The sequence below is a fragment of the Oncorhynchus kisutch genome, linkage group LG13 (genome assembly GCF_002021735.2).
Source record: "Oncorhynchus kisutch isolate 150728-3 linkage group LG13, Okis_V2, whole genome shotgun sequence".
Lineage (NCBI taxonomy): Eukaryota > Metazoa > Chordata > Actinopteri > Salmoniformes > Salmonidae > Oncorhynchus > Oncorhynchus kisutch.
This window is the reverse complement of record NC_034186.2, coordinates 43355958-43369296: the sequence shown is the minus strand read 5'-3', so window position 1 is coordinate 43369296 and position 13339 is coordinate 43355958. Positions and strand designations below refer to the sequence as shown.

Genomic DNA, 13339 nt, shown 5'->3' with positions numbered 1-13339 from the left:
TCTGATGAAACCAAGATTGAACACTTTGGCCTTAAAGCCAAGCGTCAAGTCTGGAGGAAACCTGTCACCATCCCTACGGTGAAGCATGGTGGTGGCAGCATCATGCTGTGGGGATTTTTTTCAGCGGCAGGGACTGGGAGACAAGTCAGGATCGAGGGAAAGATGAACAGAGCAAAGTATAGAGAGATCCTTGATGAAAACCTGCTCCAGAGCACTCAAGACCTCAGACTGGGGCGAAGGTTCACCTTCCAACAGGACAACGACCCGAAGCACACAGCTAAGACAATGCAGCAGTGGCTTCAAGACTAGTCTCTGAATGTCTTGAGTGGCCCAGCCAGAGCCCAGACTTGAACCCGATCGAACGTCTCTGGAGGGACCTGAAAATAGCTGTGCAGCGATGCTCCCCATCCAATCTGACAGAGTTTGAGAGGATCTGTAGAGAAGAATGGGAGAAACTCCCCAAATACAGGTGTGCCAAGCTTATAGCGTCATACCCAAGAAGACTTGAGGATGAAATCGCTGCCAAAGGTGCTTCAACAAATTACTGAGAAAAGGGTCTGAATACTTATGTAAATGATATATTTCAGTTTTTTTAATGCATTTGCTACAATTTCTAAAAACCTGTTTTTGCTTTGTCAGTATGGGGTATCGTGTGTAGATTGAGGGGAATTTAATCAATTTTAGAACAAGGCTGCAACGTAACAAGATGTGGAAAAAGTCAAGGTCCTGAATACTTTCCGCATGCACAAGATGTGTGTGTTTCTTTAAAAAAAGAAACGTCCTCTCAATGTCAACTGCGTTTATTTTCAGCAAACTTAACATGTGTAAATATTTGTATGAACATAACAAGATTCAACAACTGAGACATATACTGAACAAGTTCCACAGACATGTGACTAACAGAAATGGAATAATGTGTCCCTGAACAAAGGGTTCAAATCAATAGTAACAATCAGTATCTGGCGTGGCCACCAGCTGCATTAAGTACTGGAGTGCATCTCCTCCTCGTGGACTGCATCAGATCTGCCAGTTCTTGCTGTGAGATGTTACCCCACTCTTCCACCAAGGCACCTGCAAGTTCCCGGACATTGAGATTGCCTGCAATGACAACAAGCTCAGTCCGATGATGCTGTGACACACCGCCCCAGACCATGATGGACCCTCGACCTCCAAATCGATCCCGCTCCAGAGTACAGGCCTCGGTGTAACGCTCATTCCTTCAACGATAAACGTGAATCCGACCATCACGCTGGTGAGACAAAACCGTGAAGAGCACTTTTTGCCAGTCCTGTCATAGGTGATATTGTTGCCGGTGATGTCTGGTGAGGGCCTGCCTTCCAACAGGCCAACAAGTCCTTAGTCCAGCCTCTCTCAGCCTATTGCGGACAGTCTGATCACTGATGGAGGGATTGTGCGTTCCTGGTGTAACTTGGGCAGTTGTTGTTGCCATCCTATACCTGCCCCGCAGTTGCGATGTTCGGATGTACCGATCCTGTGCAGGTGTTGTTACACGTGGTCTGCCACTGCGAGGACGATCAGCTGTCCATCCTGTCTCCCTGTAGGCATCTCACAGTACGGACATTGCAGTTTATTGCCCTGGCCACATCTGCAGTCCTCATGCCTCCTTGCAGCATGCTAAGGCACGTTCACGCAGATGAGCAGGGACCCTAGGCATCTTTCTTTTGGTGTTTTTCAGGGTCAGTAGAAAGACCTCTTTAGTGACCTACGTTTTCATAACTGTGACCTTAATTGCCTACCGTCTGTAAGCTGTTAGCGTCTTAACGACCGTTCCACAGGTGCATGTTCATTAATTGTTTATGGTTCATTGAACAAGCATGGGAAACAGTGTTAAAACCCTTTTCAATGAAGATCTGTGAAGTTATTTAGATTTTTACGAATTACCTTTGAAAGACAGGGTCCTGAAAAAGGGCCGTTTCTTTTTTTGCTGAGTTTATAAAGATACACACTCTATATCGAGAGAAACATATGAGCCATGTATACTTGTATAGAGAAAGACATATAAAGCTGTATATAAAGACATTTTAAACAGAGACATTTATAGGAACATAGAGGGAGACATATTTAGACACACACATAATGGCTCTCGATCCGGGTTGTCAAACAAACTTTGCCCTACGGGCCACATTGGGTCTTCAACGAGGTCCGGAAGTCGGCTATATTTCCTCACCATCAAAATATACAAAAAGATAGTCTATCCATCGTTTTCTGAATTTTCGATTCTCCCTGACTGCTGGATTTAATTTAGGTGGTTATTAGCGAGCTAGAGGCCACAAGAAACTGCATAAATATAGGTTCATTATTGTTCTCCACAGTTTTCATTTATTTTCAGTCATTTTTAAGTATATGAAGTCCCCCCCCCCCCCCCCCAAAAGAAAAAAATCAACATCTTGTATTTAAAAATATATTTATTATTAGTATTTTTACTCCAACCACCCACAGGCCACGTTGGAGCCTGGACACCACTGCTCTAGGTGCAAACAAGGGAATACCAGAGACACCTCATCTTTCTTTGTCTTGTCCGCTCTATGGGGAGCTGGGTGCATCGAACAAGACAAGATTCCCCATCACCTCAGTTCCATTGTTGTGTAAAGGTTTAACTACTTTGTGATAATCACAATCCCCTTAATGCCGGTAAACACACGCTCAGTCATTTCCCAGCCTGCCCTCTGCTTTGAAGCGGGGAGCTCGGTGGCAGGTGGTAGAACGCATTGCGCTAGCGAGAATCTCTTAATCAGGCGAGCACACACTGTACAGGGAGAGGCAGCAGGGCGAGCATTGTGTCCCCCCCCACACACACACACACACACACACACATGGATTCCTGGGGACGGCGAGGGAACGTCTCTCGCTAGAGCCCGAGCCAAGAAGAGGGATTGGACCGTAAAGCCCCCTGTGTGTGACCGGCAACTTTGTGGTTATCAATAGGGAACAGTGACCACTGGGAGAGAATGAGAGGACTAAGAAGGGTGTTAGGAGATGGGGAGAGGAGACTGAGGGTGGCTGTTGTGATCATGGGTTGTGTGTGTGTGTGTGTGTGTGTGTGTGTGTGTGTGTGTGTGTGTGTGTGTGTGTGTGTGTGTGTGTGTGTGTGTGTGCTTGGTGGTGTGTTTCTTTGTGTGTGTGTGTGCGCGCGTTCGTGCATTTGTAGGTAAAAAGAGGTTTGTAAGGGCATTTAATGGAAATCCCTTGCTGGGTGTTGTTATGAATTACTGCATGGTGTTGTGGTGTGTTATTGCGTGCAGAGGGCACACACACAGCTGGTCGGGATTATTCCTCTGCTGTGTTGGGGAGGGGAGCTAACGTTAGCGAACTGGTGGGCGCCAAGCAGACACCAATTCCCCACGAGGGCCACCGGACAATGAAGGCCTCAGCAAACAAAAGACAGAAAGGAGCATCCCTTGCTCACAAAAGAAAACACGTTAGGCCTCCCTTCTTGCTGCCAAGAGTATCTATCCCGGCCCACTATACCCCATCTCCACCATCATCAGCTAATTTGCTAATCCCAGCCAAGAAAAAAATGAATATTTATTCTCAATCTTCACCGCTGCATAGCAGGCCCACAAAATCTGGAGTAGTTTGCAGGGGAAATGTAGTGGTCTAATTAATTTGCATTGAATAAAGAGACCGCATCAGAGAATTAGCGGAGCGAAACAAAGAGGAATCCGGCTTTGCCTCTTTTCTTGTTTGGTGGACAATGTTTTTTTTATTTTTTATCACCTGTTTCCCAGACATTTGGTCATTAACTACACACACACACACACCTCATCCCCCCCTTGGATCAGGGTGGATCCTGATTCAAGCCTTCATCCCACCAGTGCCCATTCTCCATTCATTATTTATCAGTGCTGTAAATGGGTGCAGACTCCAGCGAGCAGGGGCATGATGGCTTTATCAGCAACCAGGTGGCAGCGTACTGGCCGAGTGCCGAGAGAGGGAGAGAGAGGGAGAGAGAGAGAGAGAGAGAGAGGGAGAGAGAGAGAGAGAGAGAGAGGGAGAGAGAGAGAGAGAGAGAGAGAGAGACAGAGAGAGAGAGAGAGAGAGAGAGACAGAGAGAGAGAGAGAGAGAGAGACAGAGACAGAGACAGAGACAGAGACAGAGACAGAGACAGAGACAGAGACAGAGACAGAGACAGAGACAGAGACAGAGACAGAGACAGAGACAGAGACAGAGACAGAGAGGGATGTAAGATTGGCATATGTTTAGGGATGGATGGATACATTTACTGTTTTTCTCTATCATGTCTCTTAAGCTTCTGAAACCATTACTAAAATGTGAGAGAATTGCGAGAGAGAATTCCATGGCAATTATTTCATGTGCAATTATTTCATGTCATCATTTCATGTGTCTTTCACTGTCATTTCGCTCTGTATGTCCCTGTCAGGTGACATGTTTGTGGTGGACGAGGGCTCCTCAGCCTGTCTATGTGGGGGAGTGCTGGGGGCCGAGGACCCCGATACGTACCCTGAAGAGCTCCTCTTCCTCCTGGAAAACCCACCCCTACAGGGCTTCCTGGAGAACACCCTGCCCTCACCAGGCTTCGAGAAGAGCAACGCAGGCCTCCGAGTGGGTCAGTGGCACACAGATCCTTAAGAGTGATAGCCAAATGTATATTTGGGTGGAAGTCCCCAGACCTGTGTCTGAAGGCCCATAGTGACAGACTCAACAATAATCTGTTGTTCTCTTCTACCACCTCTAGCAGGAATTAATAGCATAATTATCATCGTCCAAATTCATGAATGTTAACAGCTGATGTTAGCAGAGCTGCATTGCAAGCAGACAATTCCTCAAAAACACTTCAAACTAAATTCCTTAGTTGGTGCAGGGATTATTTAAGCATGAACTATTTCCACATGTACAGTAGTCTCAAAGCCGCAACAGTTTCTATTTTCTGTAACATGGACAATAAATGTATATTGTATTGCATTGTATTCCATTGGGCATTCGGCTAGATTACCAGCGGTAAGCATACTCACCAGAGGCTTGATGGAACTACCAGAGCATTGGAATATTACTGCAAAAAGAATGACATTCTCGCGGGCAAGAAAACATGGACGGGGACTTTGCGAGCATAGACGCTAGCAAACAATTTGAAGTGTTTTTTGAGGAAGTTTTGGCTTGCAATATAGCTTTGCTAACGTCGGTACCGCTAATACATGAATGAATTTGGAAAATGCTATTTTTATTCTAACTCATGGCAGAAGTAAACAATGGATTATTCTGGTTTCTGTTAATATAGGCCTTCAGACACAACTCAAGGTAAGGGGGATTACTCCCAAATATAGATTTAGCATAAACTATCCCTTTAAGCTCTTTAGTCAAAAGGTTAGCCACGGTTAGTTCAAAGTTATCCATGGTTAGTTCAAAGTTAGCCACTGTTAGTTCAAAGTTATCCATGGTTAGTTCCAAGTTGGCCATTAGTTATCTTGCTGATATCTACCGACACAAACTATTATGACTGTTTAAAAAAAAAGGTGTTTTAATTCATCCGGTTCGAAGGACAAGTAATTCAATATACGGCTCGAAAGACCAATAAGCCTTTTTAACACGTTATATCATGCTTATCTGGCAGTAAAACTTTGTGAAAAATGCGTTGTTACCACATTTGAATGACGTGAATAAGGTACCGCCTAGGCCCACTCTTCTCCCGTACGCTGCTGTTGTGTTCCGTGCCCTCAGACGGTGACGGTATGGACCATTCACACAGTGAACTCTTAAGTCGACAAGAGTACAATGAGAAAATATTCATTTCTACTCATACCCTGCTGTGTTGTGGTGGTTGTGGTGGTGTGTTCAGTGTCATTCAGCCTGCTCCACCTCAGAGCGGGTTACATAAACTACGTCCAGGCAGAGCACCAGGGGGCTGAGCCCACCGTGGACCAGCTGGTGATCAGTGTGAGCGACGGGAGGCACAAGTCTCCCCCCATCCCCTTCTACATCGTCATTCACCCCACCAACGACGAGACTCCCTCTCTGGCGCTTAGCAACTTCACTGTAAGTTGCCTCACGTCCACCCATCTAATGCTTTTAAGTCTTTGGCCGTGTTTAAGTACTTTGGAGAAATGCACCCTGCTGTCATCCCCCACTGCTCTGACATGACTTGACGGGTCTAAAGCTATGGAGTGGAATCTTTGCTTTTGCATATCCAACCGTGTCAGACCAGGGGTTACCTCAAGGGAGGGAGAGAAGGAAGGAGGCATTTCACAGCGTTCATGCATGTCCCATGGTCTGCGACGCCGCCTTCCCTCTTTTCCTACGATGCCTCCTCCATCTCCTCATGCCATACCTGCTTCATTTCCTTTCTTTCTTTCCCTTCGGACTCATCCTCCTCTTCCTCATCCCTCTTTTTCCCCACCAGGTGATGGAGGGAGGAATAAAGGAGCTGAGTCCGGCCATTTTGAACGCGTTGGACTTGGACGCCCCGGTGGACATTTTGACCTTCACAGTATTGGTTCCCCCAGCCCACGGGACCCTGCTGAACGGGATCTATGGAACGGAGTTGAGCCGCTATAAGAACATGGGCCCCAAGCTACTTCTGCAGAGCCTGATGGTACACACCTTCACCATGGAGGAGCTCAAACAAGGTGAGACACTTGATTTTGATGTACAGTGGGGCAAAAAAGTATTTAGGCAGCCACCAATTGTGCAAGTTCTTCCATTAAAAATATGAGAGAGGCTTGTAATTTTCATCATAGGTACACTTCAACTATGACAGACAAAATGAGGGAAAAAATCCAGAAAATCACATTGTAGGAATTTTATTGAATTTATTTGCCAATTATGGTGGAAAATAAGTATTTGGTCACCTACAAACAAGCAAGATTGCTGGCTCTCACAGACCTGTAACTTCTTCTTTAAGAGGCTCCTCTGTCCTCCACTCGTTACCTGTATTAATGGCACCTGTTTGAACTTGTTATCAGTATAAAATACACCTGTCCACAACCTCAAACAGTCACACTCCAAACTCCACTATGGCCAAGACCAAAGAGCTGTCAAAGGACACCAGAAACAAAATTGCAGACCTGCACCAGGCTGGGAAGACTGAATCTGCAATAGGTAAGCAGCTTGGTTTGAAGAAATCAACTGTGGGAGCAATTATTAGGAAATGAAAGACATACAAGACCACTGATAATCTCCCTCGATCTGGGGCTCCACACAAGATCTCACCCCATGGGGTCAAAATGATCACAAGAACGGTGAGCAAAAATCCCAGAACCACACGGGGGGACCTAGTGAATGACCTGCAGAGAGCTGGGACCAAAGTAACAAAGCCTACCATCAGTAACACACTACGCCGCCAGGGACTCAAATCCTGTAGTGCCAGACGTGTCCCCCTGCTTAAGCCAGTACATGTCCAGGCCCGTCTGAAGTTTTCTAGAGAGCATTTGGATGATCCAGAAGAAGATTGGAAGAATGTCTTATGGTCAGATGAAACCAAAATATAACTTTTTGGTAAAAACTCAACTCGTTGTGTTTGGAGGACAAAGAATGCTGAGTTGCATCCAAAGAACACCATACCTACTGTGAGGCATGGGGGTGGAAGCATCATGCTTTGGGGCTGTTTTTCTGCAAAGGGACCAGGACGACTGATCCGTGTATAGGAAAGAATGAATGGGGCCATGTATCGTGAGATTTTGAGTGAAAACCTCCTTCCATCAGCAAGGGCATTGAAGATGAAACGTGGCTGGGTCTTTCAGCATGACAATGATCCCAAACACACCGCCCGGGCAACGAAGGAGTGGCTTCGTAAGAAGCATTTCAAGGTCCTGGAGTGGCCTAGCCAGTCTCCAGATCTCAACCCCATAGAAAATCTTTGGAGGGAGTTGAAAGTCTGTGTTGCTCAGCAACAGCTCCAAAATATCACTGCTCTAGAGGAGATCTGCATGGAGGAATGGGCCAAAATACCAGCAACAGTGTGTGAAAACCTTGTGAAGACTTACAGAAAACGTTTGACCTCTGTCATTGCCAACAAAGGGTATATAACAAAGTATTGAGATGAACTTTTGTTATTGACCAAATACTTATTTTCCACCATAATTTGCAAATAAATTCATTAAAAATCCTACAATGTGATTTTCTGGATTTTTTTTTCTCATTTTGTCTGTCATAGTTAAAGTGTACCTATGATGAAAATTACAGGCCTCTCTCATCTTTTTAAGTGGGAGAACTTGCACAATTGGTGGCTGACTAAATACTTTTTTGCCCCACTGTATATGTCTGAAGCACCACTATAGTCCAAAAAGTATTTGCCTTTAGGGGACAACAGTGATTTAAACAGAATTTATTTGAATAATCGTGTACAGTTTATGGTCAAAATATTTCAATAAACTACAGGAGCGTATGGCTTACTGTAGGCCTGTCTTTTGTTTCATGCACCTGGAAGAAATTCGTTCGGAATTGTTGTGCACTTTGTTAAGTCCATGTTATTGAACTATAGTAGGGCAGCAGTTGCCTTCATGTATCACTGTGTCTTCGTTCGGTTTAGTGCCATATGTTTACTAGTGTCGTTTGTTAGTCTATGCCTTTCTGAGTTTGAGGTTGTTGGGTTGTTATTCGGGGGGGTACAGGCATTACATCCAACTACAAGGCCAGCCTGCCCCTTCCTCCCCCTCCGCTCCCCCAGCCTGGGCTGTGCCTTCCTTCCAGAGGGCTGTGTGTTGTGTTGTCGTCGTTGTCGGGGGTCAGGCCCCTGCTGAACAGATGCTCGAGACAGAGGTCGCAGAGCGCCCGTGGTGCTGCTGCTGCCTCCGCTGCACACTGTCCTTCCAACTGCTCTCTCTCTCTCTCTGCTGCTGCTGCTGCCTGCACAATTACCTCACAGCCACTGTGCACTCTGTTCAGTCACTGAGCACACACACATACATGCACACACACATGCAAGTGCGTACACTCACGTACGCGTACACAAGCATGCACGTGCACATACACACAAGCACATTCCTTGTAAGCAGCAGACCCATGGAAACATACAGGACCAGTCACAATTTTGGACACCTATTCATTCAAAGATTTTTCTTTTTTTAAACAATTTTCTACATTGTAGAATAATAGCAAAGACATCAAAACTCTGAAATAACACGTGTAACACCAAAAATGTGTTGATCAAATCAAAATATACGTTATATTTTAGATTCTTCAAAGTAGCCACCCTTTACCTTGATAACAGCTTTGCACACTCTTGGCATTCTCTCAACCAGCTTCACCTGGAATGCTTTTCCAACAGTCTTGAAGGAGTTCCCACATATGCTGGGCACTTGTTGGCTGCTTTTCCTTCACTCTGCGGTCCAACTCATCCCAAACTATCTCAATTGGGTTGAGGTCGAGTGATTGTGGAGGCCAGGTAATCTGATGCATCACTCCCATCACTCTCCTTCTTGGGCAAATAGGCCTTACACAGCCTAGAGGTGTGTTTTGGATCATTGTCCTGTAGAAAAGAAAATGATAGTCCCACTAAGCGCAACCAGATGGGATGGCGTATTGCTGCAGAATGCTGTGGTAGCCATGCAGGTTAAGTGTACCTTGAATTCTAAATAAATCACAGACAGTGTCACCAGCAAAGCACCCCCACACCATCACACCTCCTCCTCCATGCTTCACGGTGGGAGCCACACATGCGGAGATCATCCGTTCACCTACTCTGTGTCTAACAAAGACACACCACTGTTGGAACCAAAAATCTAACATTTGGACGAATCAGACCAAAGGACAGATTTCCACCGGTCTAATGTCTATTGCTCGTGTTTCTTGGCCCAAGCAATTCTCTTCTTCTTCTTTTTGGTGTCCATTAATATTGGTTTCTTTGCAGCAATTCAACTATGAAGGCCTGATTCACGGTCTCCTCTGGACAGTCACTGTTGAGATCTGTCTGTTACTTGAACTCTGAAGCATTTATTTGGGCTGCAATTTCTGAGGCTGGTAACTCTAATGAACTTATCCTCTGCAACAGAGGTAACTCTGCATCTTTCTTTCCTGTGGCAGTCCACATGAGAACCAGTTTCATCGTCCTTAAGATGTTCCGTACTGACTGACATTCATGTCTTAAAGTAATGATGGACTGTCATTTCTCTTTGCTTATTTAAGCTGTTCTTGCCATAATATGGACTTGGTCTTTCACCGAAAAGAGCTATCTTCTGTAAACCACCCTTTTTACCTTTATTTCAGTTAAGAACAAATTCTTATTTTCAATGACGGCCTAGGAACAGTGGGTTAACTGCCTGTTCAGGGGCAGAACAACAGATTTGTACCTTGTCAGCTCGGGGGGTTTGAACTCGCAACCTTCCGGTTACTAGTCCAACACACTAACCACTAGGCTACCCTGCCACCTATTGAGTCACAACACAACTGATTGGCTCAAACGCATTAAGAAGGGAAGAAATTCCACAAATGTACTTTCAACAAGGCACGCCTGTTAACCTGTTAATTGAAATGCATTTCAGTTGACTAACTCATGCTGGTTGAGAGAATACCAAGAGTGTGCAAAGCTGTCATCAAGGCAAAGGGTGGCTACTTTGAAGAATCTCAAATATAAGATACACTTTGATTTAACACTCTTTTGGTTACTACATGATTCCATATGTGTTATTTCATAGTGTTGATGTCTTCACTATAATTCTGCAATAGTGCAAATAAAGAAGAACCCTTGAATGAGTAGGTATGTCCAACCTTTTGACGTGTACTGTACATGTAAGCAAAGTACCAGTTCCAACTCATATACAGCTCCCTACAAGCAGTACCGACAAGCACCAGTCAACTGAGGAGCCCCAGCCCAGAGAGAGAAGGACAAACACTGTGGACCACAGAGACAGACACATGCAGCTAGGGCCACAGAGCCCTTAACACCCTAGCCTCCCTAAACCTAGCACGCTCAGATGAGTCCTCATCCTGAACACACGTCAACAACACCAGATCCCCTCCCTCCCCCTGCAGCCTGGCATGGAACAATGGGCCAGGCGAGCAGGAGAGACCTGTCAGAGCCATCCACCAGGGCACTGCAAACAAGGAAGTGGGCGTCTGCCAAAAAGCCACATTACTTCTGCCTATGCGGCCTTTATGGACTGCGACCTGTGCCAACGCACTGATTCAAAAAAAGTCCTGATCTAAGGAGAAATAGAGGAAAAACAGGAGGAGGACAGAGGAGGACAGAGGAGGACAGAGGAGGACCTATTCAAGGATGTAACCTGATTCCCAGTCACTCATTCGACTGGAGGACACAGGGAGATTAAACATACTCCCGCATCCGCCACATGTGCTGTACAGGTTGTGTGTGTTGACCCCTGAGTCCATACCCCCCCCCCACCCTCACCACACCCCTTCTGTCCCAATCCTCCACCTCCCCCATCCCCAACTTCCCTTCTCTCCCTCCCACCATTCCTCTGCAGCAGAGGTAACTCTGGGTCTTCCTTTCATGTGGCGGTCCACATGAGAGCCTGTTCCATCATAGCACTTGATGGTTTTTGCGACTGCACTTGAAGAAACTTTCAAAGTTCTTAAGATGTTTCCGCATTGACTGACCTTCATGTCTTAAAGTAATGATGGACTGTCATTTCTCTTTGCTTATTTAATCTGTTCTTGCCTTAATATGGTCTTGGTCTTTCACCAAATAGGGCTATCTTCTGTATAACACCCCCAACTTGTCACAACTGAACTGATTGGCTCAAACACATTAAGAATGAAAGAAACTCCACAAATGAACTTTTATCAAGGCACACCTGTTTATTGAAATGCATTCCAGGTGACTACCTCATGAAGCTGATTGAGAGAATGCCAAGAGTGTATAAAGGCAAAGGGTGGCTACTTGAAGAATCTCAAATAGAAAATATATTTTAATTTTTTTAACACTTTTTTGGTTACTACATGATTCCATGTGTTATTTTATAGTTTTGATGTCTTCATTACTATTCTACAATGTAGAAAATAATAAAGATAAAGAAGAACCCTTGAATGAGTAGGTGTGTTCAAACTTTTGATTGGTTCTGTAGGTGAGCAGCAAGGCTTTAGCTCAATCTGTTTGGTTTGGCTTCTTCAAAGACCGCAGCAATAGTGAAAATTGCCCGTGTGTTTGTGCGATGAGCCCAATTTGATACTGTTGAAAAAACTAGTGGAATATGTGATGCGCTGAGAGCACTCCTTTTTCGCAACAACATATTACAGTTCTTGGAAAAGCCAGTGTCTCATTTCGACCACATTTCAGTTTTTAGTAGAAATGCTTCAATGTCTCTACCCTAAAAACACACATTTACACACGTTGCTACTCTATTTACACCGTGACCGAACACCCCAGCCCAAAACCCAACCAAACTGTCCTCCCGTTCACCCTCTCCCACCGTTCTCCCATCCTCTCCCTGACTCTTCCCCTCTTGGCCTCTATCTGCAGGAATGAGGATCATGTACATGCACGATGACACGGAAACCCTGAAGGACTCGTTCACTGTGCAACTGACAGATGGCCGCCACACAATCCAGGGGACCGCTCACCTCCGTGTCCTACCAGTCAACGATGAAAAGCCCCGGCTGCTAAAGTAAGGATAAGAAGAACGCCCTGGGAGGAACACTCGGAGCCAAGAAGGGGATCAGGGAGGGTTGGGTGAGAAAGGGAAGGGAGGTGGAGGAAGGGGTGGAATGAATGGTGGGAGAGAGAGAAGGGAAGTTGGGGATGGGGGAGGTGGAGGATTGGGACAGAAGGGGGGTGGTGAGGGTGGGGGGGTATGGACTCAGGGGTCAACACACACAACCTGTACAGCACATGTGGCGGATGCGGGAGTATGTTTAATCTCCCTGTGTCCTCCAGTCGAATGAGTGACTGGGAATCAGGTTACATCCTTGAATAGGTCCTCCTCTGTCCTCCTCTGTCCTCCTATGTCCTCCTCCTCCTGTTTTTCCTCTATTTCTCCTTAGATCAGGACTTTTTTTGAATCAGTGCGTTGGCACAGGTCGCAGTCCATAAAGGCCGCATAGGCAGAAGTAATGTGGCTTTTTGGCAGATGCCCACTTCCTTGTTTGCAGTGCCCTGGTGGATGGCTCTGACAGGTCTCTCCTGCTCGCCTGGCCCATTGTTCCATGCCAGGCAGCAGGGGGAGGGAGGGGATCTGGTGTTGTTGACGTGTGTTCAGGATGAGGACTCATCTGAGCGTGCTAGGTTAAGGGAGGCTAGGGTGTTAAGGGCTCTGTGGCCCTAGCTGCATGTGTCTGTCTCTGTGGTCCACAGTGTTTGTCCTTCTCTCTCTGGGCTGGGGCTCCTCAGTTGACTGGTGCTTGTCGGTACTGCTTGTAGGGAGCTGTATATGAGTTGGAACTGGTACTTTGCTTACATGTACAGTACAC

General features: G+C 45.9%; 1 protein-coding gene across 2 annotated transcripts in view; it reads left to right on the top strand.

Annotated features, from left to right (window-relative positions):
- frem1b (Fras1 related extracellular matrix 1b) overlaps positions 1 to 13339 on the top strand; it is a 53935-nt gene that overhangs the window by 18223 nt on the left and 22373 nt on the right. For both annotated transcript variants that reach the window (XM_020498588.2, XM_031786320.1), the window contains 4 exons: positions 4404 to 4589; positions 5817 to 6013; positions 6378 to 6603; positions 12393 to 12537. In XM_020498588.2, coding sequence (XP_020354177.2) covers positions 4404 to 4589; positions 5817 to 6013; positions 6378 to 6603; positions 12393 to 12537 — 754 coding nt within the window. The remainder of the gene's footprint in view (positions 1 to 4403; positions 4590 to 5816; positions 6014 to 6377; positions 6604 to 12392; positions 12538 to 13339) is intronic.